We start from the raw sequence: 26,289 nt of genomic DNA, 5'->3' as shown, positions 1-26,289 counted from the left end.
TTTCATAAATTGACATCGCAATCGTAGAAATAATAACTTTTGTAAACGGTTGCAAAAACATTTATATACTCAAAACATTTTTCCTTGCATACACCGAATATAACGTTATTCCATACTTCTCATGCATTACGTATATCTGCAAATAGCGTAAGGCAGTTCAAAATTTTTAGTACACGAATATGTTTCATAGCACTGAACTTTCGCAATTCATGTGTCTTGCCTTGCCACTACCTTCAATAATACCAACAGTACGGCAACGCTATATATTGCCACTTATTTTCATAACTCAGAGTGTGCCCGTAATATAATAACAGAGCTGTACATGGCAAACATATCGATAGACAATTGTTAACAGTGCACTTTGAGGACAACAGAGCACAACGCTTGGTTAACATCAGCATTTACGTTAACATTTATATTCGGGAAAAAACATTGGGACGGGTTGGACGCGGATAACACACTTCTGCATTTTTCTGCGAAAAAAATTCAATCAAAGCGGAAAAATAAGCGGTATTTACAGGGAAAAATCGTTTTTCGGTTATAAAAAGTCTTCTTTACATCACGCGGCTATTGTTTGCTTTCGTTGCATCTCGAAGCAAAGTAACGGCAACGAGAAGAAAAAAAATCGGAAATAAAGTGCGCTAAAAAAGTGAAATCTAATGCTAAAAGTCAATTTCTTATAGTCGAAAACGTGATTCACAAAACAACCAACAGGGCAATTAATTTTATGTGACGAAGTTTTTTAAATCAAAAATGGGAACGAAAGTGCAACAAAACGACTACGCTGCCGCCGCCGACGTCGCAGCAGTGCCAGCGGCAGAAGCGGCCGCCACCCACAGCAACGCCAACGCCACAACAACAAGAACAACAGCAACGATAAAAGAAGCAGAGGCAGAGGCAGAAGCATCAACGGCAACAGCAACATCAGGCGCAATAACACCAACGCTTATAATGGAGGTAAAGTCACAAACGCTGCCCACACATGCCGCAGCGCCGACGCCAGTGCTAATCATTCCTGCCGCCCAGGCTTCCACTATGGCCACAAATGCCGCCAAAAAGATACGGCGCGCCTTCTCCATGCCACGCAATCCGTTTCGCTGGTCGCGAAAATTTAAAACGATCGGAACGACAGCCGGCGGCGCCGGAGTCGCCGACAGTGACGGTAACGTCGGCAGCGTTGCCAGCAGCACGGCAATTTCATCCTGTGTGAGCGGCGGCCGGGGACGTAGCGGCAGCATTGTATCGCTCAGCAGTTATGAGGCGACCGCCTCTGACGCGCCCATTGGCAAGGACAAGCATGCAATTGGCTCAAATAGGGCGGCGACCATTGCAGTCAGCAGCAGCAGCAACAGCAATAACAACAACAATAATAGCGGCAGCAACAACAACAAGCGTGCACGTGCGATGCGTCGCTCGTCCTTCAGGAAATTTCTGAATCGTATCGCTCAGCATTTGAGTGCAACGGTGAATGTTGGGGTAAGCGCTAGAAATATAACTGTAAATTTATACGTACACATGCACACGTGCATTTGTAATTATATGCATGTGTATGAGCTATAGCTAGAGTTGAACTGATTTCTGAACGTGACACGAACATCTCACGAAATTCCATATCGTATTAGACAAATCCCACGGGCGCCCATCTCTAGGGTACACTACTGTCAACTACTTCTTTGTACAAATGTGTACATATTTTCGCTTTCTTTGTTCAACAGCAGCCGCTAACTCCCCTCTGATAAGCAGCGCGGTCACAGTGCCTAGTGCTGCTGTGCATCTGTGTGCGAGTGTATTTGTGTGTGCGTGTATTTATAAAAACATCGTTTGGTGTCGGCGTTATCGTTGCCTTTGTTTTGCTCTGCATTGCCGCCGTCGTAGCCGCTGTCGTCGCCGCCTTTGTCTTTTGCGCTTGCACTTTGCTGCCTTCTTTACTTTTGTGCAATACATTCAATGCTTTACAGTATTTGACACACATGCTTATATAAAATTAATAGCTGTACATATACATACATATACATACCCATATGTAAGTCCTGCATTGCGTGCCAATTGTTCTTGTAGTGTTTGCCACCCACTGGGCGCGCCATACGCTGGCCAAATCGGCATTTGCCACGTTTCCATGTTTCGTTCGGTTGTTGTTATTTGTTGTGCCGCCGTCTGCTGAGTCACACTGAAATGCGTGTTGATAACAGAGACAACGTATCGCCGTATACAAATGTCGGGCTTAATCGGCGTGTTGCTTTCTCTCACCATACGCTTTGAAGTCTCAAAAAACTTATGTACAGCCAGACAGGCAATGTGAAAGGAAGATAGGGAGAGAGAGAAAGAGAGAGTATATATGTGTGTATGTAATTTACATAGTAATGTTATGTTAAAGTTGTGTATGAATTCATGTATGTATGTAGGTCAGGTTTATAAAAAGACATATATTTATAGCATATGCAAAAATGTTAGCAAAACTGTTATAACTTTCTAACAGTTTCATAGGCCGAACGAAGTGAAGAGAGAGGTAGAGAGAGCAAGCAAAGTGCGACTTGGTTCTGTTTATTCTTTATTATGTGCTTTAAAATATAATTACCATGCTGACAGCGCATGGAAATTAATGTTATTTTTAAACAATTGCTGTCTCATTATTATTTTTATAATTTATTTAGCTGAGGGAGACCCTAAATTTGTTGCAGGTGTTGTTGGTGGGCGTTGTGGTAGGGTCGGCCATTGAAATTCATTTTTGTTTTATTTTTTAAATATTTTGTGCCCAGCAATTGTTCAAACAATTTGTGTAAATGTTGGCAACATTTGTTGCCTCTGTTCGCGCTATATATAATAACAATAAGCAAATAAAAAAACAAACAGCGACAAGCTCGGCTAGAGAAGCATCAACAAGAACAACAACAACAAAAACAACAGATCAGAATAACAATAACAACAACATCAACAAAGCAGCAGCTCGAGACAAAAGTTTTTTTTAGTTCGTGCGCTGTTGGAGCGTAGCAGAGGCAGCCACAGCTGCAGCTGGGGCACAGACAATGGAGATACACAGCAGTCCTGAAGACAACTCCTCGCGGCAGATTGACAAATGTGTGCCACGCTTCATCATCTGGAAGAAAGAAGAAAGAAAAGCCTGAAAGGCAACACAAGAATGACAGCCGACAGTTGTATACGCTCTCTTACAGTGAGGCATGTACTGCACTGAAATTCAATTTGCGCTAACAAGTAAGGAATATACATATGTACACACATGCATGTATGTGTATGTGTATGTGTATGTGTATGTATTGGTTGTAATAAGCATGTTGATTAATTGTAGAGGGCAAGACCTTAGACCGTTTGCCGCTGACCTTTTACGCGACTCGAATTCCTAAGCGTTAGCACGAAATACACAATTTCAAATGCACGAAACGAATTGAATTGGAGGCAACTTCAATGATGATGATGATGATATATATAACTAAACTATATTACAAACATGCATATAAATAGTTACAGTGAAAGCTCGCCAGAGTGAACTGAAATTACAAACAGCAAAAAGGGTTTACTTGCAGCTAAAAATATCTGCTCTAGGCAGCTGTTCGTTAGCAGAGCTTTCACTGTACTCTGCTGTATTTTGTATTTTGTTGTTTTTAGCTTAAGTGAAGGCCTTCTGTCATTAACCATGTTTTTGGCTTTGCCACCTTTCACCAGCTGTGTGGTGAGGCAATTGTCCATTGTTTCGGCTGCTATTGCTACTGTGGCTGCTGTTGATGCTGCTATTGCTGCTGCTGATGCCATTGCTGCTGATGCTATTGCTGTTGTTATTGTTATGATTACCTCACATTCCAGCTGTGAGCCTCGGCAGTTGATTTATGATTCACGCTTCAAGCATCTCGCATTGATTTTATTCAAATTGCCTAGCCGCAGCAAGTGCAACGCGAATAAGCTGAAACAAAAACAACAACAATTCAATTTGGCTTATTAAAATGCCAATTGGTGCATTGCGCGTGGGCCGACGTCGCATTGTGCAAAAATTGCATGCCAAAAAAAAATAAGGAAAAATCTTGCACAAATGACAAACGGCCGCAAAATGCCTGAGGCCAGCAGGCGCAAGAGGGGGCGGGGCTGAGCTGGGAACTTGGTTAGCTAGACGACATTAGAGTCAAACAAAAAAACTGACACTCAATAGTGAAACGTGCAACATGAATTTCACACGCTTTGCCCTGACAGCTGAAGATGGCAGCGTGTCGCAACCTCTAGCAAACGTCACTTAAACTAGGCTAAAGCTTTGGTCGACTAACACTATCTAAAATAATGACATACCAATTTTATCGCTATACTCTCTTTTACATATTTAAATGTGATATTTATATTATCTATTTTGTTATTAAACTTGCCTAAGTATGTATATTCGTGCTGCGTCGTGTCACGTCACGATACGCGCTCCGCTTTAATAACAACACGTGATTTTCTTTGTATGGCTGTATTAGGGTGCGACCAATCAGGAAAGTGGAGAGGGGAAGGCGGCCCAGGGGCAGCGGGTTTCATTTGCAAGCCATTTCCGTAAGCTTTTGGCCGCCCACCGTTAGACGTGGAATACTATGTAGCATGTTGCTGTTGTTGTTGCTGTTGCTGTTGTTGCACTTGTTGATGGCCGAGATTAGTACGTAACAACGTGTGCCTACTCACTGTCTCTGTGTGTGTTTATTTCGCTGTTGATTTTCTATGATATTCGCCGTAGTACGCTCTATGTACTATGTGTTAATGTGTGTGCGTGTGTGTATTTCGCGTATTTCCGCCAGGCAAAAGCTAACACGTAACTTTTTCGATGGTTGTTGTTGTTGTGCGAATTATTTTGTCTGTTGTTGGTTTTTGTGCACGTTTTGCTACTCACTCTCTCTCTCTCTCTCTTGCTCTCTTACTCTCCGGCTGTCTCCCACTCGCTCACTGTTGCTCTTTTGAATTCGCTTTCAAGGTAAAATCAATTGTGATCAAACTAATTGAAAATGTTTTTCAGAACGGGTGTTGTTTTTTTATGCCCATAGTATATTAGTGTTTTTCGTGTGTGTATTTTTGTAGCAGCATATTTTCATAAACAAATGTGCGGTGCGCGTGTAAAAATAGTTGCCTTGCAGCTTTAACAACAACAAGAGTAATATAAATTTCTTAAACTATGCGCTAAACTAGTTGATTAGCTAAATAAAAAATATAAAAAAACTTATATACATATATATAGAATGTCATGCGAATCAGATCAGATCAGCAGACACAGTTCATTCACTTAAGCGGCAATCAGTGTTGTCTCTGACTCTACTGTAATGTCTCTTTCAGTGTTGCTAAGCTCAGTTAGGTAATCAACAGCTACAGTTGAATTAACTTAAGCATACGACTAATCTATTTATAAGCCCGCTATCAGCTTAGCAGGCTAGACGTAGAGACTTAAATCATCTCAACTTACAGCTTAATTTAGTTTTTGTCTAATATTCTTTTGTGTATAATATACTTGCATTAAGAACTGAGATCAGGATATGTATCATATATCATTCTGCTTTTGAATGTATACACATTATTGGAAGCATATTTATCAATTTCAATGCAATTTATATAGCGCTTAGCTTTGCTCGCGCTCTCTTTGTAAACTCGACTTTCACATCATTCAGCTTTTGATACGAATCTGTTGCACTTTAGAAAATTAAAGTTTTTTAATAATTTCCAGTTGTTCGTCATATTTATTTATAGCACATTGTGCAGTGTGCTTTTAATTGTTTACATGTCTCAATAATATTTCAATGTACAATGACCCTGAACTCTCAGTTAATGTATTTATAAGTATGTTTGCCCGAAAATACAAGCAAAGGTCATATGTCTGAAATAGCGCCCAAAAATAATAATCACAGCAAAGCACTCGAATGTGTTGCTGTTTAATGCACGCGAATACATATGGTTAAAAATGATATATGATATATATATACATACAAACACATAAATATATATATAGATAGGTATATCTCAGACACATAATTAAAATTAGTTTGCTTCAAAGCAAACATTCTGCTTCACTTCAAGTTAATTGCAGACATAAATTTCAACTCGCAACGCCTCTAATAATGCCAAGATACTGTTATAATATACCTACATATGTATGTGTATCTGTATCTGCATCGGTATATGTATAAGTACTTCTAACTGTCATCAAAATTGTCCACGTAACGCAATTATAAGCTGTGTTTGTTATGCAGTCGAGCGTGTTTGATAACCAAATAAAAAGTGCAAATTTGCCCAGCTAACTGGACCGTTTGTCCTTGTGATATCATATAAGTGAATAGAATAGCAGAGAATATCTTGGCTAACGAATATTCACATTCATGTTTATATTCATACATTCGTTTTGCGTATCGCGTCGCTGATAAGCGAGCCGCAATTCACACAGTCAAGGTGCTGATTAGGAGAACCTTGGTAAAAATATCTATTCGAGAGCACAAAAAACGTGGGCGTGTCGGCCACGTGTGGTGCGAGCAACTTTTATATAACCAGCAGCAGAAGCAGCAGCAAAAACAGTAAATTCTATACATAGGCGCATATATATATATATATACATGCATATATATATTTATAGCAACGATCGCCTGATCAAAACATTTGTCAAGTGTTAAAAACGTTGGCTAAAGCAAAAAGCATTCATCAAATGTCTTAAAGTGTCAAGTGTATTTGTTCGATTGCCCGTTCGATTGAATTCAATTGGAATTGGAAACGCGATCATAATACATCAAGTTCTACAACTAATTGCAGTAACTCGAAGGAGGACTTATTTTTGGCCACATTCGGTTTGATTGCATCGAGACAACAATCAGAATTTAAGCCACTTGAGACTCTCAACAGGTCTCTTGCTCCATCTGTATCTCTGACGTCATATGTCATATACTAATCACTAAATCGTTAAAATTATCAAACATTCAAACGGAAGCCATTAACAAAAAGAAAACACAAACATTAATTAGCAATCAATTTTAATGACGAATTCGACTGTCACGTGTGAAGATTTTATTTAACACCTAAATCATTGGCATAATTAGTAAGTACAATGGTTGAGAGGGCAGCAGGTTAGGCATATTAACATTTTTACTCCATATGTAAGAGTTATTTGCATATTATAAATTGGAAACTATCTTGCCTGACAATGCATATAGTAGTCGGGCTGAGGCATGTCTTTGTTTATGAACCTTATACAAGAACCATATGAAACTAGATTATATTTATTATGTGGACCAGCAGACAACTCTCTTCCGCATCACTAGGAACTTACTGAAATATAGTATAGGCTGTCTAGGCTCTATATCTATAGGGCAGTATCCAGTTACATGTTCGGTCACATATTGTCTACTGATGCCGAATAATAAAGTTCTAAATTGCGCTAACACGTGAAGCATATGACGATAAAATATAACGAGTTTTGCTAAACGGACTAGTAATAGCTGAACTTTTCTTAAAACAAGTGAATTCACAAACTAAACATATGCTTACGTTTGCCTATATCGCATATTATTTATTTTATAAATTCCAAAACAAAGTTGACGAACCGGTAGAACAAACGACGACAGCTCTGCGGCTCAATAGAGCGCTTTGTGGGCCAAGCCTAGTTTTTTTTAGCTTAAGCTCTGTTATTTCATTCATGCCTGGCATCAAAAAATAATAACAACAACATCAACAACGATGTCAATTATCTTCAATTATTTACAATTATTTAATAAAGCGTAAGCGTAACGGCGAACTGCAGCAGCAACAGCAACAACAAGAACAACGAGCATTGCTGCAACTGCCACTGTCACTTGCAGTTACGTAAAGGCAACAACAAAATTACTCATACGACTCGTAGGAACGATTATATTTGGACAGATAAGTAATCGAAGCCTCTGGGCCTTATCGAGACACACTTTTTTTGCTGCACCAGCGCATAAACAATTTGGCCAATGGAATTTTTTCTAGATAGACACAAAAGCAAATTTCATGTTCGGCCCCTTAAAAAAAACTGAGTGAGCAAACAAATCGCATGATTCGATACCAAATAAATGATATTCACAAACACGCAGCCAGATAAGTAAATGTATATACAATACATATCTACATAAGTACATATATATATATATATATATATATATATATATATATATATATATATAGAAATCAGTTGTTACTTGAAACCCGACTCGTATATTTTTCTGCTTTCTTTATTTTGTATAAATAAACAAAACAAAAAGCGCATGCAAAACAAAAGATAAATGCGTTAAATTTATAAATAATATGATGATGATAAAATTGCTAGAGTAAATTGAGACAAGTGGCGACGTAGACGACGCAAACGATGACGACTTCTAAGACTGGTCAGTTTAATTAACGAAAAGAAATAAAAAACAAAACTAAATGGGGCTATTGACTGCTGAATGCCATTGATGCTCTACCCTAACAGACACATTAGTTAGCAGAAATACGAGTGACGCTAACCAGAAGCTGTGCAGATGTGAGGTGGGCGTTATTCAAAATATAAATTATGCATTATTATTGATAATTCTTTTAAGAATATGCTCAAATAACTGAAGTAGGCTGTTGGAGATCCTAAACTGAACCAACTCCATCATTGATTCTAATCAATAATATATATGCTTTATGGAATTGGATATGTTTGCTTTTGCCTGTTACATACACTTTAAAAATAACAATATATGCTCTTAACTCAATTTTGGTAATGTAGGTATAACATTTTACAATATACGATCTGCCTCAAATTCAGTTATTAAACATAAGGCTTACTCTTTTCTATATAAACATTACTCAAATTCTAGCATCTAGCGCCAATTTTGTGTATAAAAATATTGAAAGTCTCAACTATTTTCAGTACAACGCGCAACTATAGAAATGTTTAAAAAATTCAATATAACGCATGAACAAAAGTTTTTTCTTTTATTTTAAATACGATACTGCCAGATTTATAAGTAATGGAAGTCTAGCTTAGGGACCAAAGCTAGAGAATAATACCTCTATATAAGGTACTGAGTGATTAACGATAAACAATGCATACTCAAAAATTTGCAAGCTTTATTGTATTGTATTTAAAGTATAGTCTGATGAAATGCTTTTATAAATGAATATTAATGAATTTTTAAAAACGTGTTATTAATTGAAGCTAACTGGGTTCATTGACGTTCTGAAAATGAAATATTTAACAAACATGTGCCGCTGCTTTTACAAGAGTAAATATTTAGTTCTAACTGTTGTCTTAAAGCTAAAAACACAGAATGTTATGCTCAGCTACTTGTATGTGTATGTCTATATATATATGTATATTTATTAAGATATATTGCCGCACCGGTTTTGATGACCGGCTGGCAGTGCGCATACGCCGCGTTTGCCAGAATGCGAGCAATGGAAACAAACGACGTCGCCGTCTCCAGCTGTGTGAGAAATGCTTTACATTTTGTCTGACGCTGGCCACAGCGATTAGGTCACTAGCTAGCGCACATCAGCAAATACATATACATATTTATATACACAAATACATATATTTATACATGTATATATATAACTGAACATGCGTTTAAAGCAAATTCCACTCAATTTACTTATTGAGGCTCGCCGTGCGTTTGAAATGCCTTTGATTCAAAGAGCCACACCACGCCAACCACGAAGTGGGCAAGTTTTGTTGTTGTTTCTCTGTCTTTAAGCTGTGTCTTAGCTCGGCTTATAGCATTTGGTTTTAATTGAGCTTTGTTTAATTGACTAAGCTGCTTTTCGGCTTAATTTCAAACCCCAAACCCCAATCCAATCAAATTTTGAATTGAATTAATGCGTAACAATTGACTTGAGCAAATCAAAACTGGAGCGACGAACAAAGGTAGATATATTTATGGAATGAATTAGAATGATGTAATATAGAGCGAATGATTAGGGGTCTCTGAAAGGCCGATGACTAGCTTTTCTACGGAACAATCTAGATTTCAGCATGAAATACTTTTAAAAGCTGAATTCAAATATATATATGTCCCATGTATAGTAGCCTACATACCAAATCTGCTGTATATATATCTACTATAACATTTTGGTATAGCTAGAACAACGCTCTGTATTACTTTGTGTAATCTTCCCCTATTCATACACAAGTAAAGGGTATACAAAGAAATTAGTTTGTCTAGAAACTGACCTTCATTCGACTGAAAACAATACAACAATTTACAACTGTGAATTGCACTTGGTTGTCAGCCAGGATATATTCTATGACCTCTTTTCTATCAGTGGTCGAGGAATACAAAATGGGCGGGGCGGGTAGGGTAGGGTATGCATAGTCAATGTCATTTGTCCATTTGTCGAATGCACTCCGTTCCAATGCCAGCGCAATGTCAATTGAGATAAAAAAAATTCCAACAACGGATGCCGGGTTCACTCTGAAGCAAATACAATATATAAAAAAAAAAGAAAAAAAACAATAACAATGCCTGCAATAACTTGTTGCTGACACACTCATGAATGAATGAATGACAGCATTCACAACATTCACAATTCACAATTCACATTCACAATCCACAACACAATGTGCATAGTTCAGAGTGTGCTTAGAATTCGTTTGGTATCGGTATTGAGATTGCAATTGGTGTCACATGCACTCGGCGCAAAACTTGACAATAAATCGCTAATGACGTTGCTCAACCCGGCTGTATAGTGTATGTGACAAAACAGTTGAAGAAACCCGAAAGAGGCGAGAGAGAGAGTGTGTTAAGAGCTAATGATGACTAAGAGAGACTTTATGCTAAAATCGAATATAAGCAAAGCTGAAATGATCTGGTTGGGAATACTAGACTGCAAAATACCCTGACGTCAAGATCTAGAGAATATATTCGAAATTTAGATAAATAAATATGTGAATATAATTATAAATATATAATCGTTTTATATACTTCTGTTTACACTACATGAGAACATGAGAATAATGAGCATCATACACGATGATGAGCTTTCTAGAGAGTATATGGATCTTGATATATCTCATCTAAGTAATAACTATATCTATGACTTTCAATTAAACTCTAGAATAATATTTAAGCTATTAGCTATTTACATCTTTAACTTATTGTCCTTTCTCCTTAATATCTTTCTTTTTGGCTTTATCTATATCTTTAATTGTATTTGCAATCAACGCAGTCGCAAGAGAACAACACTGCGCATCGCACAACTTTTATTGAAATCGTGCCATTCTACACCGGATGCTGGCGACGAAAAGAGGTAAAAGCACAGTAGGCGTATACCCTTTTTAAAGCTTATATTGATTCCTGTTCCTATGCCAAGATCAACTTCGAACACCAACTCCAACTGATTCCAAGTGCAACGCCCACGCATTTACTTTTGGCCTGGCCAATTGTATCTAGTTTTATTGGCAGCCTTCTTTTTTTGTTCGTTCCCCACTATTTTGTTTGTTTATCTACATTGATTTCTTTTGGCCTAGAGTTTTGCGTGGGTTTTTGCGTTTCGAAAAAAAAGAGGAAAACCGGCTTTAGTTAGCGCTTCTTTTGGGTTTTTTCTTTCGCTTTTTATGTTGTGCTCTGTTCCATGACGTTATAAGCTTCAAGACTTGCCCCCTATACGTTATGGATCACACTCTATTTGGTTTACTTAACTGAATGTGCCTGCATTTGCCAACTTATCCACACACACAACTCACACACACTGGGCACTTAGCATTGACCTCATAGTCAACCCCATAACCTTTGACCATTTGCTTGTGCTTATATATCAATTTTTTTTGTTTCTCGCTTTGCCAGCTGTTTGCAATTTCATAATTATAATTCAACACTGTTTTGTCTTTCTTCTTCTTGATTTGCAATCCGAAATTGCGTTAAATCCACTCGCACCACCCGATGTCTGCCAGTAGGGCAGGCGCCTTGTTGTAAAGCATGTTTATAATGTCGTAAATCCATTCAACCTGCGCGTCATTTTTAATGACACGTGCGAACACAATTTACATACTCACAAAGTGCAGCCACTGAAAATATTTACTCTATTTATGTATATATATATATCTTTATAGGGTATTGTTTACTCTTTTCATTTTGTGGTTCAATTGTTGTTCTTTCTAATTTTATTCCGTTATTGCGTCAAATGGGGCTGCAGCTTATAAATAGCTGTGGCTAATCTTGAACTTCACTTTGTGCGTCGAAAGCCGCAGTCGTAAACCAACCATTGCACTGCTTTACAGGGTATTAATAGCTATACTTTCTGGTCGATTCTTTTGTTTCTAGTCATGTATTAATCTCGTTCTTTATGCTGTTTATTTACCTTAGCTTTCGTTTAATTTGTTTATGTATTACTTTTCATAAACGCATAAAAAACACTCAAATAGCTTATTCATTACCGTATCTCGAATCAATTTGCTTTGTGCTCTGTTTATTTGTTTGCTTTGTAGATTAGCACAGTTACAAAGTAGATATTTACACCTATGGAGACTTGTGTGTGTGTGTGTGTGTGCATTATCGTCTATGATTCGCATATTAAATATTAGCACAGTGTGCAATCTCTGCTTTATTACGTGATTGTCCGAGTTGATAAGCTGCTCTCTCCAATAGAAATGCTTTTGTTGCAGTTGCAGTTGCTGTTGCTGTTGCATTTCGAAATATTTCTTCATTTATCGCAAATTGGCTGCTCTAAACAATTTTTAATTGGCAACGAAATTGAAACCCAATTGCTACAAATCCCCTCCTCGAATACCACTCTCCGCTTCAACCGTCGCTTGCCAGTTTATATTGGCATCGATCGCTGGAAACGAGTTTCCTTGCACTCATCAATTTGCAGTCTCCAGTGAGTAATCGCAGCCTTCTCTCCTCTTGTGCAGGCGAATAAACATGGCCAGGCGAGCATGGGAAATGCGAATGGAACGGAACGTGTGCCGCCCATTGGGGGCTATCAATGGCCCGCCGATCAGACGCCCGGCGTAATGGGCCTTAAGAATCATGGCAACACCTGCTTCATGAACGCGGTGCTCCAATGCCTCAGCCACACGGACATATTAGCCGAATACTTTGTGCTGGATCAGTATAAGGTAGGTCAAACCAATCCAAACGATATAAGCCTAGATTTTAAATAAGCTTTCTCTTCTTTGCCAGGCGGATCTGAAGCGTCGCAATAAGATCAATTCACGCAAATTCGGCACCAAGGGAGAATTGACCGAACAGCTGGCCAACGTTTTGAAAGCGTTGTGGACGTGTCGCAATGAGAGCGATCATAGCACTAGCTTTAAGGCCGTTGTCGATCGCTATGGCACACAATTTCGCAGCTCGACGCAGCACGATGCACAGGAGTTTCTGTTTTGGCTGCTGGACAAGGTGCACGAGGATTTGAATACGGCTAGCAAACGGCGCTATAAGAGCATCAAGGTAGGCTGCCAACTCAGCTCTACAACATATCTTTATACCCACTCATTGTAGTATTTTCTTAACACACAGAACTCCTACGGCCGCTCGGATGAGATAATTGCCGCCGAGACTTTGGCGAATCATATACGATGCAATAATAGCTTTGTGCAGGCCGTGTTTCAGGCGCAGTTTCGCTCCTCGTTGACCTGCCCACGCTGCCAGAAGCAGTCCAATACCTTCGATCCGTTCCACTGCATTTCGGTGCAGCTGCCGCAGCTCACCCAGCTGACCGTCTTTGTGACTGTGGTCTTTATGAAGAAGCAGCCACGTCAACTCAAGATGGGTCTGCGTGTGCCCGCTGGCTCTCCCATTGTTGTGCTACGTGAGCAACTTCAGGAGACGGGCATTGCCGCTGATCGCATGGTACTGGTGGATCTTAGCTCGGAGGGATTCACGCGCGTTTTCTACGATACTCAGCCCGTGGAGACGCTGAGCAGCGTAGAGAATATCTACTGCATTGAGGTGCCCGAAATGAGTCCAGCGCCAAAGGCTGCCTTAGATGCTGCGCCTGCGGATGGTGCCGAGAAACCAGCGGAGGCAAAAACAGCGGCCACACATTCCACGGATCTGCTGCTGCTCGTGGCGAATGTGCACCGAACGAAGGGAGGCGAGGGCGAGGGCGATGACAAGGATGCTGTCAAGGATGTTTGCACACGATTTGGTGCGCCATTTAGCATGAGGGCGCCTAGAGATTGCAGTTACCAGGAACTGCAGAAACGCATGCTGCGTGAAATGTCCTCACTTCTCAAGCCAGAAGTGTTTTCCTATGCCACGCCGCTGTCGGATATGTTTAAGATACGACTGCAAGATCCCTCCGCTGATCCGGATACATATCTGGAGCAGGTGGAGCATCCGCTGCTCACCGAAATGATTGATATGGCGCTATCGGTGCTCTCTTCGGAGGCGGGGCCGACCCACATCAAGCTGCTGCTCGAATGGAACGCGCCCAAAACGCACTTTGTTCAAATGCAATCGGATGCCGATGCAATTGTGGAGCACGAGAGCGTGGCACGCCTCAGTGCCAGCAAACTCAACGATACGGCCGCCCTAACGCTGGAACAATGTCTGGAACATTATACCAAGGCGGAGACACTCAGTGCAGAGGATGCCTGGCGCTGTCCGCACTGCCAGCAGTATTTGCCTGTGGTCAAGACGTTGGGTCTGTGGTCGCTGCCTGACATTTTGGTTGTGCACTTCAAGCGCTTCCGTCAGCATCAAGCCAAAGGACCGCAGGCAGCCAAACTTACTACCATGGTCAAGTTTCCACTGACTGCCTTCGATATGTCGCCACATTTAGCGCGTGGAGTGCGGGAATGCAACAGCTTGGGATCTGCCATGGAACAGTCGAACAAGAGTAAAGCACGCTCTGGCGACTCACGGTCTTCCACGCTAAATTCACGGGCGGAGCCAAAAGACACGCGCTACGATCTATATGCTGTATGCTATCATCAGGGCGACACTTTGGAGACGGGTCATTATACAGCAGCGTGCAAGAATCCGTACGATCGTCAATGGTACAAGTTTGATGATCAACGAGTTAGCAAAGTGCCCGAAAATGACATCGAACAGGACATTATTAACAACGAAGCTTATATGCTCTTCTATCAGCGACGCAGCGTTGATGCTGCCGCCGAATGCTCCGGCTCCAGTTCCACATCGGGTGATCATTGGGTTTCGCGCATTGCGCCGCCTGCAACTGCCAGCAAAGAGAAGGATATTGTGCCAACGACATCTGAAGCGCCTGAACCTGTGCCACCCATAGTTGAGAAGGTGCCTACCAAGCCACTGGCTGTACCCATTCCCATACCCATTGCTGCCTGTGAAATTGAGGAACAAGCTGAGGGTGAGTGCTGCTCGGTCTACCTTACAAATAACTATTATAATATTTACTATTCTTTAGTTACCGCTGCAACAGAAACCATCACAGAAACATCAAGCAACGATGTGCTCAACATTGAGACAATAGCTTTTGCCGATGCCGATGCCGATGCCGATGCGGATGCTGTGGCGGAGCCAGTCGTGTCACATGAATCAGCTGCTGAGTCCGCTGCGCCTTTACCCCTAACGCCAACGCCGGCCGCTGCAGAGCCTGCTAATACTACTGCTGTTTCTATCATTGAAGATGCTGAAGCCACGCACATATTTGACATGGATGAGGACTGCACAGAAAAACAGCTGAAGGTAACTGCCGGCGACGCCACAGCGCCCACCTTGGCGCCTACTGAGGCAGCCATCGAAGCGCCTACTCCAGTAGAAGCCACAACCAATGGTCAAGCGGCCAGCTCAGGAACATCCTCAATATCCAGTTCAGCTTCATCGGTTAGTTCGCTCTCGTCACGGTCTTCGCCGCGCTCACTGAGCACCTCCGTGACGGCCGCCTCGACGCTGCAGAACAAGTTCAATGGGCACATGAATGCCGCATCTGCTGCTGCGGCTCTACTCAATGGCAATGCGACGCCGCAGTTGTCTTCCAGTTTACAGCTATCGCGGCATGCGATGCAGAACAACTGCAATCACAATTGGTACGGCTCGCGCAGCAGCGTCTCGGCCATTGAGAGTGCCACACAGCAGCAGCAGCAGCAACAACATCAGCATCAGCAGCAACAAGCCGCAGCAGCTAGCCTCAGTCTGCGGCATTCATTCTCCACCAGCTCCAATTATAAGTTGCGCGAATGCAGTGAAACGCTGTCTTCGCTCCTGCGCAACTCAGCCAACACCTGCAGCAAGGATACGCTGCTTTTTATAGACCAGCAGAGTCATCATCATACGAGCGGTTTGATTGAGGACGATGACGATACGTACATGGGTCGCTCCTTATGGGTAAGTTATCTAGCGACTTTTACTGAATGTGGTTAATTAATAATGAATATATTAACTCTCTCAGATATCGCCTGTGACGCCACATAAGTTAATTACCGTCTCCCCCAAGAATTAATGACGATATTGTTATTCGATTTGGATTCAGACTCACTCACACATAAAACGCACTATAGACATAAGCCTAAAGTTTACTTTATATTGAATATTTCGATCGATGCAGTTGCATCCATATATATATATTTATATATATATATATATAGTTTTAAGATAAAAGATGTTATACACAACTTACTTTAACAATTTGCGATTTACAAAACATATATACACATACTCGTATATAGAATTATATAAACATATATATAGTTAAGCTAACTTAGGTTCAAGAGTTAATCATGTTTTGTTTTTGATTTGATTTTAAGTTAATTTATTGCGAACCAGAGTCGATTGTAAACTAAATCGAGAACATTTTAAAAACAATTGACATTGCATTATATATACAATTTAATATCTTTATTATTATTTATTTAGCTTAATTTGAAAGTACAATATGATTTGATTTTGATTTCTTTTCATGCAAACAAATGCAATAATAATTTTTTTATATAAACTCGATTTAGAGCAGTCCGTGCAATGCATATATGGAAGAAGAGGAAAACACATTAGTTTTTGTAACGAAACCAAGTTTCAAGCTACGTCTTTATATGCATACAAACCCCCGGAATGTGTATATATTCAATTCAATTACTACGACTAGTATTTGTATTTTAATATTTGGAAGCATACCTTATATATACAAAGATTTAAAAACAAAACCAGGCACAGCTGCATATTTCTTTTTCTTTATATATATATATTAGTTGGTAAGAGTTAAACATTTTATAATGTGTATTGTATATGTAGGAAAGCATTAAACCAAAACATTATATTGATAACAAATGTTGAAAGACTTTGAAACATTGTTTATTGCATAATGTAAAACACTTTATTATTATATACATTAATTATATATATACTTATATATAAATGAGAACGATTCAACTAGTGTGTGTTAAGAGCATGTTTATTAATTGATGAATTATGTATTGTACATTGTATTCATGAATAAACGTGAAATTGTTGGATATAAAATCAGTGAAGTTATATATTTTTATGAAGGGATAAAGGAAGATGCTATATTGAATTTACAACTTCAAACTTCTTATTAATACTTGCAGTACCTTGTGTTACTTTATATCAGCCGCCTGTAAATGAACTACACGCACGTGCCACATCCTCCTAAAAGCATACCACAGCTCTTGCTGTACGTCACTTGTATGACTCTCTCGAAAGTTGTCGTTGAGTTGCTGCTGCAGAACACTCAGCCAAAGCTTTCTTTACCACTTTCTGTGGCTAGCCGAGACGACTCTCTAAACTCTCTCTTATTGGCTAGCTGGTGGCCAAGTTCAAAAGCAGAGGTTCAATGTCTGCTGGTTGCGCATTCAGAGGCTCAGTTCAGTTGTTGCACTTGCCGCGTCGAGTTCTGTGAAGCGCAACACGCCAAAGTTGGAAAGGTGAACAACAAAAAGGAAAATTCTTGTGTGTCTCGTTTTGCTGGGCAACTAAATAAAAGGCTATTAAAGTTGGCCAACATGGATTATCGTTTACTGGTGGTAAGTGCGGCTGCGGTTGCGGCTACGGCAATGTTATTAAAATGTATGCTCAAAATCAAGTTTGTTGCCTAAGTCTTTTGTTTTGCACTGCGTTCTGGCATTTACTGTTAGCATAAATTCTGGAGCAGTTGACTGCTTTTATATAGACATGCTAATGAATTAAAGTGATGGGCCAATCGACCTGAGCTACACACACACACACACGCACGCATCGACTGCCTGTTGGCTGTTATTTAAGCCTGGCGTAGAGCAACTTTCCCGTTACCTACAACGTATTTAGAACAATTTAATAGCACGCACACAGACACTCAAACTAGCGACAAATTCTGGCCCCGTTGAACAGCGGTGCTTTGTATTTAGTCAGCTTTAAATATAGTCATTAGCTTGCCAGCAAAGTTTCTGTCAGTTACAGCTACAGCGGCAGTTGCAGTTATTTCTGCCTATAAATGCGGTCAATACTCAAGTTGCAATTAGGTGGCAGTAAAAGAAAATGCTGCTGTTTGGTAGACCAAAAGGGCACACAATCCCAATTCCAATCCCCAAAACAAAAACCGAATCAAACTAGTTCTACGCATAACGAGATGGATATCGGAAAGACAGCCACAAACGACAACGGCAATGACAACGCATTGCTCATTAGAATAAACAAAAACAAAAAAAAGAATACAAAATCAACAGCCGACCGTGGCTGACCCAATTTTCGCTCTTTCGGAATGCCGAATTGTGTGGCTGTGAATCATGTCACGAACGAGATGCAAAGCACAAAAGAGCTGAACACCCGCATCCCATACGAAGTTGTTGCGCACTGTTGGGTTTCGTTAAGATTCCCAAAGTGTTGGCCCAGTTATACCAAAATGTGAGGGAAAAACAAAGTCACCTTCTTGACCCGAAAAGCTTGAGACATTCTGAAACTTTTGATTTCATTCAAAATGAGACGAGAAAGAAGAGGAAAATAAAGAAGCTGACAGAATTTCAGGGAAAGTTTTTTCCTCAAGTACCCCCACAATGAGATTAAGATGCAAAAGTCACACTCTTGGTCAGTGCCATTCGTTGTTGTTGTTGTTGTTTGAGTTTGTTTATTTTGATGCTGGCGAACAACTTTCGCGCTTTCGCCAAACGTTGGCTGAGAGCGCGTCTTTGTGCCCATTGGGGCATTGCGGAGTATGGAGCCAGGGGCCATGACCAATGCCACAATGCCAGCCATTCAAATAGCAATTAATTTGATTTATGCTGTCGCGTTCTTTCTGAACATAAAAAAGATATAAATAACACATTTATGTGTCTAAACTTGTTTCATCTTTAGAAAATACTCAGCTTTTTGCTGCTCGCTCAGCTGTCGACAGCGCAGTCTGCCTCGCAATCGCAAACAGATTACGGCGAGGAGCCGCCAGAGGGTTATTATGCATTTGTTGAGTCTCCGAATGCTGTGCCGCCACGAGTGCGTCCACCGCCGTACACGTTCATCAATGCGGATTGCAAGGATGTGGCCACCGGCAAGAAGTCGGCGGTGTCTGTACACAACATTTGCGGCGATTTGAATAAGGGACAAATACCCAAGAATCCGTTGGGTCAGAATGTCCTTGGGGAACCATATCCCTTGTAAGTGAAAGCTTAGCCTTACCCATTTACATGTACCTTCAACTGTTGCCTTCTCTCAGCGAACTGATACGCAATCAGACACTGAAGTTTCTGTCCAAGACGTTGCCCGTGCTTAAGGCGGACGATACACTGCCCAAGGTAACACAGATTATACGCGATGAGCCGGTGGATCAGCTGGACAATAACAATATCGATCGGCATTATGCCACACGCGTCACACGCAGCTTGCCGGATGGCGTGGTGTCCAATGAGTACAGCTACTTTGATCCCGCTCTGGACGAGGAAGATCAGCAGCAGAAGAAGCTGCACGAGCAACGACGCGCCGTTGAGGAACGTAAGCCACGTAAATTCTGCGATGGAGGTGGAGTGTAAGTTCACTTGCTGGAACCTTCAAGTTATACATAGTTCATCACATCCGATTCTTGATTTCATTTACAGCTTCTGCACGTTGTATCGCGCCATTCAGGGCGACACCAGCCCCGCTGTGTCCGCTGCGCAGACGGCGGAGCGTCGCGAGGAAGTGGGGCCCATACGCTATGAGGGACCGCCTACACCCTGCCCCGCCAAGGTGGAGTATGCCACGCCCGTCTTTGCCAAGAACTATCAAGGCGCCTGGCGCTATGTGGTTCAGATACCCTATGAAGGTTACTTCACGCAGACTGTGGAGGTGACGCGCTGCATTCAGGCACGCTGCCACTATCTGGATGGCGGCTGTTTGTCTTCGCCACGCTGGGTCAGTCTGCTGGTCGCTGAGATTTTCTATCCCAATGCCGAGGATACGGTGCCAAGTAGCAGCACAACGACGCCAGCTCCATCTGTGCAGGATTTCCAGGCCTATCAGCAGTATCTGCAGAAGCGTGCCGGCGTGGCCAATGCCTCCGATGGCAGCACAGGTGTCCAGGGTGCAGGTGCCCAAAGTGCTCCAGCCGATGCGCACTGCGATGGACACGATGAGCTGGGCTGCTTCCAGGTGCGGCTCTACTACGATTGGTTCTTGATACCCGGCTCCTGCAAATGCTGGCGTCCCGACTATTTCGCCAAATACGTGCGCCGAAAGTCCGTCGCCGATTTGTAGACAACTAGAATAAGCCGAACACACATTTAGCATTTAGAGCGTGTGGCATGAAATGCTCATTCTAGCGATCCAACCATGTGGACTGCGCAGAGTTTGCATTTCTTGCAAGTAAATACATGAATATACATGACATACATGCATACATATACACATATATATGTATACAATTATATGTGTGTGTGTGCTTAAGTAAGCAATTAGCTATCCTTGACTGAATACGCATTGAATTTCTACTAATAAATATTTCTGCTATAATTGTACCACTGTGATTTTTCTGCTCCAGGGGGGATACAGCTATAGCTACAGCTAGCCCATGGCACGCGTTCTGCTGTTGGTATTGATGTAGCTTGAGAGAGAGAGTGTGTGTGTGTGTGTGTGTGTTTCCCTAAACTAAAATTGAAAACCTGTCCCGCCAGCCACTCAACCAGTTGCGCATGCGTGCGCTTTGGTTAGCGCGGCTTTGCAGTCTGCCCAACCAGTTGGTTGGGTTTGGATGTGTTACCCGCTCCTCTAGCTGCATTACATAGCTGCAAAATAAAAGAAAAAAGATTTCAAGTAAAGTCAAATTGTGCAAGCCAAACAAAGCCTTGACGAACGGCCTCAAGAGGCTGCCACAGAATCGCATTTCCAGTTTCCGCAATCAGCAACCAGCAGCCAGCAAGTGAGTTACTTAGCCACAAATTGTTTAAATGTTTGTATATAAACAAAGCTTCGAATGTGCCGCTCTTTCGCATCTTTGTCTTAGTTCGTTGCCCAAGTCTTTCGTTATGATTATTCATAAATATGCATTGAGCGCAAATAGTGTGGGCGAAATCTGTGATATATGCTTATTATTTATGCACGCTTTCCATTTTTTGTTTTTATTTTTATTTATTTTTTGTTACTAATTTCTAATTTAGAAGATGCTATCCAACAAGAGCGGCAGCTTAAGTTCGCTGGACGCGCTGCCCAAGCAGTTTGTGCTTTCCATGAAAAAGCTGTTCGACATTCTGGATGACAAGCAGAGCGGCTATGTATGCTTTGCGGACATTGAGAAGGGCTGGCAGGACGATGGCTCAAAGGGTCTGCCTCAAGGTGTGCTGGATTCCTTGCGGCGCGTTACACCGCCAAGCGGCCTGTTAACCTTCGAACGGTTCTGTGCAGGACTGAAGCTGTGCCTGCTGCGCAACCAGCAGCAACAGACGCAACATCTACAGCAGTTACAAATCCAAGATAAGATAACCAAGCCGCCGCGTCCGCCATCGGCGCCGCAGCTGCTCGGTCTGGGGCTGGACAGCAATGCGCCCATGGCCAAGATACATCCACGCTCACAGCTCAGTCCCGAGCTAGAACATGAAGTGGATTATAGTACGCCCGCACCACCGCCAAAGCCACCGCGTCAATCTGCAGTAGCTGCTCCATTAGCCAAGGCTGACATACGCAATGCGCTACAGAACTGGCAGCTGAGTCTCATGCACAGCGAACAGAAAAGTTTGAAGACTGCACGCGAGCAATTCGAACATCGTGGCTCGGCCGATGGTGGTTCCTCCTCCACCTCGGCAACGGACTACACGATGGGTGCTTTAACATTGGCGCAGCCCCCCAAGAAATCCAATAACAAGCGACGAGAGTCGCGCAGGCACACCTTGCAGCATGGCATTGACTATAATATGCTAAAGCGACTGAAACATCTGGAAGAGCAGCGAGAGTTGCTGCTCTTTGGCCTGGATGGCGTGGAAAAGGCGCGCGATTTCTATATGCAGCAGGTGCTCAATGTGCAGGAACAGATTAAGTACTTTGGCCGTTTAGGTACACGATTTGTAAGTAGCATAACGGAGTACTTGTAGAGATCTATACAGAAGACTTGTTTGCTTTACAGGAGCAGTGGTCTGAGCTGCAGCAGGAGAGACTTAATTATCAGCGTGCTCGCGTACTGGAAGCTAATCGCAGCTTGTCCCTGTTGACAGACACTTGGGAGCATGGTGGCTTTCCATTGCACATTAATCTTGCTTTGCCGCGCAAGTCACTGCAGCATTTCAATTGCAAGTCGTATGCCTCCAATGATGCGGAGATCTACGAACAGCAACAGCAGCACACACAATTTCACAATTTGCGAAATATTTCGAGCTTCGTGCTGAGTCAACCTTCACCTGTGAGTCAATCCTCTGCGGGTCTGGGAGATGCGGACGTTGTCTACTGAAACAGATTATGAATAGCAAAAAAATAAAAAGACTTTGTAAATAATTTGCATATATATTAAAATGCTTAACAAATCATTGGGCACTATTGAAGAACTATTGTGGATTGGGAAAGCGCCTCATGTATTTATTCAGCTGTCTGTAGTTTAGATTGCTGCCGGGTTGCACAATGCCTTGGTTGACTGTCTTTTTCGCCTCAAATTTGCGATCCATATAGAATTTGTAGCAATTCTGAAACTGACTGATCTCCTTGTGGCAATACTTCTCCACGAACTCATTATCCTTGAGGCAGGCAAACAGCACACCCATTTCTTGCAGACATGCTACATCGGAACCAGAGTCGGCCTTTCCACTGACTGTGTTCTTTAGTCGCAGTGGCAAAACCTCCTGAAATGGCACTTCCTTTTCGTTTTGTGGCGCACGCCCGCGTGCCGCATAGAGTGCTCCTGGTATACGCATCTGTAATTAAATATTTTTAATTACAATTTCTTTCAATATTTAGAATTTAATTTTAATTTACCTTATTTTTCGCTCGTTGCCTACCGCTGCAATCAGCTGTTCGCTGTTACGTCAAAGTTAAAATGTGAGTTTACCAACACAGGAAAAAATAGTAGCTGGCTTTACGTTACTCAACACTTGCCGCATGTCACTTTCTGATCAACTTAAAATTTACACAAATAAAAAATACATATGGTAGAAATAAACAATACTTTAAAATATGGATGCCGTTGATGACAACCACCAGGCGCCGCATCTAGCCGACTTTGCCGGCAACAACGAGGCTGACCGAGAACAAATCGATGCCGCAGCAAATGTAAACGATGCAAAAATGGCAACAACTGGTGCTGGTGTGTGGGAACGTCAGCTCTTTCGGTTTCATCCATACCATGGCTCCAATATACGCTTAGATGACGATGCAACAGTCGCCTTTCGTCGCACTAGCTTCGCCGATGCACTCACCTTCTCCGAGCGTCCGCTGGTAAGCATCGTTAATCTCTATGTATCTATATGGGATGTATATATGTGTGCGTGAGTGTATGTGTGTGCAAATGTATCAAACCGTGAATGTTAATTGATTAATTTCATGCACCTCTTTTTAGGCGCCCGGTGAAATATTTCTAGTAGAGATTGAAAAAATTGAACGTGGATGGTCAGGTCACATGCGTTTGGGCCTGACGGAGCTGACACCAAACGTGATTGGCATGCGAAGCGAAGGATTGCCGCACTTTGCGCTGCCCGACTTGGCCAATTTGGGGAACAGTTGGATATATCCGATCTCAAAATTTGAGATAAATCAACGTCAAGAGCAAGCCGGTGAAAATGTCGAACTCATATCCAATGAGCCGCCTCAGCGTGAGTAGAAGTGAGCTCATAAACTGACCTAGATCATTAATTGCTTTATACCTTAGGTAATCTACTTGGCGATGCAACGCATGTGCGTACGCCGCGTGGTTTGCTGCCCAAGAGACTGTTGCGTCCCTCTATGGACAATGGAAACTCGGATATACTGCTCACTGATAGAGGCTCACGCATTGGCATCATGTACGTGCCCACAGAGACCGATGCATCCAAAGGCGAATTGCACTTCATTATTAATGGTGTGGATAAGGGTCCAGTTTCAAAGGAAATACCATTAAATAGTTCACCTTTATATGTTGTCATTGATGTGTATGGCACAACAAAGCAAATACGCATCATACAATTGGAAGGCAGTGAGTAATCAGATTTTTTTTACAATTAGATTTGTTCAATTAAAACTATTACTTTCCTTTTTTAGTACTGTCTTTGCAAAGTGCTTGTCGCAATGTTATACTGGAGCACATCGCAACCGGCGCCATTGCGCGGCTGCCACTGCCAGAGAGCATTAAACGTTTCTTATTGCGTCGAGATTAGGAACTGAGACAAAGCGCACACACTCACATAAAAAATAACACACACACACACTATGTAATAGAGTGTGTGCTGTTGTTCTGTACTGTTGTGCATCAGCGTGCGTCGTGATAGCCTGTTTACCCATTTATATATATTTTATACGCCTATTGTAGGCAGTTGAAGTGCTGTCGTTCATTGACTTTTCATTCCTCACAAGCGCCGGTGGCGCCTTTGTCGTTGCTTGCCCGCGCCCTACAAAAAGGTGGTTCTTGTTTGGGGAGACGAACTAGTTGCTGTTACTCTCCATCATTATCTCCATCCCCAGCTGCTTCTGGTCGACGGGGTCGATGGTGGATATTTCAAGCAATTTTGTATTCTTCATTCTGTAGATATAGCTTATAATACTTTGGTTTCGTGATACCAGTTTTTTATATTTATATTTTATATATGTAGATTATGTTTAAAAGCATCACATGAATTTTACTCAATGTTAAAGGACCTCTCCCTTGCCCCGTAACCATGACCCTTCCCCTTCACTAGTGGATGCGTACATACCTCTAAATATGTACAAAGCGCGCTTTGCTTTAAAGAAAAAAGACAAAAAAAGGAAAAAGTAAAAGACGAACCCTTGAATTTCCAAAAACCTACTCCCCAAAACATGAAGAGATAACCCATGCACCGATCTGCCTTTAATGCCGTTTCGGTCTATCCCAGGGCGATTTCCGTTTCCGTTATTGTACCTTTAAGAATATTGTTGCTAAATGTAATATAAGATATAATTACAATATTGTAGTATGTAAATTCTATGTAATACGACGTAATATAATAAGGGATAAAAGTGTATGTGCATTGTATGTAATAAAGACATAATATAATAGGATTTAATTGTATGTGTATTAATAAAAAAAAAATAAACAATAAACACTTTACTTTATTGGGCTTTGGCCAGTTTGGGAGGTTTTCACACTGCTATATCTCGGGTAATGGAAATGCGATTTTGGAAATGTTCACATTTCTGAAATCGTGGAACTTTGTAGAATCAATCAAAATCCAATAAAAAAAATTGAACTCAGAACAAGTCGAATTTTTGGCAGTAAAACATTTTTGGTCGAAAGTTGCTGTCTTAAAAGTCAATTTTGAAAGGTTTTCACTGTTATATCTCGGCTAATTGAAGTGCAATTGTGGAAATGTTCACATTTCTGAAAACGTGGAACTTTGTAAAATCGACCCCAATCAAAAAAATTTAACTCAGAACAAGTCGAATTTTTGGCAAAAAACATGAGCTAACCATCACGTTTTTTGTCGAAAATGGTCATGTCTCAAAAGTAAACTTTTTGAATGCCAATCGAAAATCGTCGTTCTTCCGAGTACGAAAAGGTATAATACTCCAAAATCGGACTGTCTTTATTCGAAATATTCACATTTAAAAATTCATTTTTTGAAATATGCATTGTAGTCAATAGTTTCGCGAGCCCAAAAGTATGCACTACTTTTTCGATTGTATTGCAAGCATAAGAGTATGCAATTAATTTTTAATTATTCTGATTAGTTTCAATAATCACTTCGTTCCTTTAATTTGATATGCCAAAAAGTATGCTGTACAATAAATTATTTTACATTTTCCGGCTCACCGATTACATTAAGCCATGCACAATTTATATTTATAAAATATAAAACTA

The 26,289-nt window shown here is 41.3% G+C and overlaps 5 protein-coding genes across 9 annotated transcripts; 4 read left to right on the top strand and 1 right to left on the bottom strand.

Moving 5' to 3' along the window:
* Window positions 1-403: 403 nt before the first annotated feature.
* LOC111593800 (ubiquitin carboxyl-terminal hydrolase 43) lies at window positions 404-16,414 on the top strand. Of its 4 annotated transcripts, none has more exons than XM_023306824.2 (7): window positions 404-1,476; window positions 11,155-11,235; window positions 12,839-13,045; window positions 13,110-13,379; window positions 13,449-15,261; window positions 15,319-16,238; window positions 16,303-16,414. In XM_023306824.2, exons 1-7 carry the CDS (start codon window positions 754-756, stop codon window positions 16,351-16,353), a joined length of 4,065 nt encoding a protein of 1,354 aa, XP_023162592.2. In that variant the 5' UTR covers window positions 404-753; the 3' UTR covers window positions 16,354-16,414. The 4 variants fall into 4 exon arrangements, with proteins under 4 accessions (XP_023162592.2, XP_023162591.2, XP_023162594.2 ...); XM_023306823.2 differs by having other exon boundaries at window positions 13,431-15,261; XM_023306826.2 differs by lacking the exon at window positions 11,155-11,235.
* Window positions 16,415-17,866: 1,452 nt separating this feature from the next.
* On the top strand, window positions 17,867-20,577 carry LOC111593801. The gene is made up of 4 exons (XM_023306827.2): window positions 17,867-17,887; window positions 19,191-19,486; window positions 19,546-19,854; window positions 19,925-20,577. Exons 1-4 carry the CDS (start codon window positions 17,867-17,869, stop codon window positions 20,559-20,561), a joined length of 1,263 nt encoding a protein of 420 aa, XP_023162595.2. The 3' UTR covers window positions 20,562-20,577.
* An 886-nt stretch (window positions 20,578-21,463) lies between these two features.
* Window positions 21,464-22,740, top strand: LOC111593951 (suppressor APC domain-containing protein 2). The gene is made up of 3 exons (XM_030225102.1): window positions 21,464-21,759; window positions 21,838-22,360; window positions 22,420-22,740. Exons 1-3 carry the CDS (start codon window positions 21,464-21,466, stop codon window positions 22,738-22,740), a joined length of 1,140 nt encoding a protein of 379 aa, XP_030080962.1.
* Window positions 22,741-22,778: 38 nt separating this feature from the next.
* On the bottom strand, window positions 22,779-23,341 carry LOC111593803. Its single transcript, XM_023306829.2, has 2 exons — window positions 23,259-23,341; window positions 22,779-23,197 (listed from the first exon to the last, which is right to left on the bottom strand). The coding sequence occupies exon 2, from the start codon at window positions 23,195-23,197 to the stop codon at window positions 22,835-22,837; it is 363 nt and encodes a 120-aa protein (XP_023162597.2). The 5' UTR covers window positions 23,259-23,341; the 3' UTR covers window positions 22,779-22,834.
* Window positions 23,342-23,366: 25 nt separating this feature from the next.
* LOC111593802 (neuralized-like protein 2) lies at window positions 23,367-25,079 on the top strand. Of its 2 annotated transcripts, XR_002751069.2 has the most exons (5): window positions 23,367-23,717; window positions 23,839-24,091; window positions 24,148-24,450; window positions 24,516-24,728; window positions 24,784-25,079. XR_002751069.2 is itself a non-coding variant. In XM_023306828.2 (4 exons), exons 1-4 carry the CDS (start codon window positions 23,457-23,459, stop codon window positions 24,629-24,631), a joined length of 933 nt encoding a protein of 310 aa, XP_023162596.1. In that variant the 5' UTR covers window positions 23,367-23,456; the 3' UTR covers window positions 24,632-25,079. The 2 variants fall into 2 exon arrangements, 1 of the variants encoding a protein (XP_023162596.1); XM_023306828.2 differs by having other exon boundaries at window positions 24,516-25,079.
* The last annotated feature ends 1,210 nt before the right edge of the window (window positions 25,080-26,289 follow it).

This window comes from Drosophila hydei, unplaced genomic scaffold, assembly GCF_003285905.1.
Source record: "Drosophila hydei strain 15085-1641.00,03,60 unplaced genomic scaffold, DhydRS2 tig00008122-arrow-pilon, whole genome shotgun sequence".
In the NCBI taxonomy this organism is placed as follows: Eukaryota; Metazoa; Arthropoda; class Insecta; order Diptera; family Drosophilidae; genus Drosophila; species Drosophila hydei.
The sequence above is the reverse complement of the archived record's forward strand: the minus strand, read 5'-3'. Positions and strand labels throughout refer to the sequence as shown.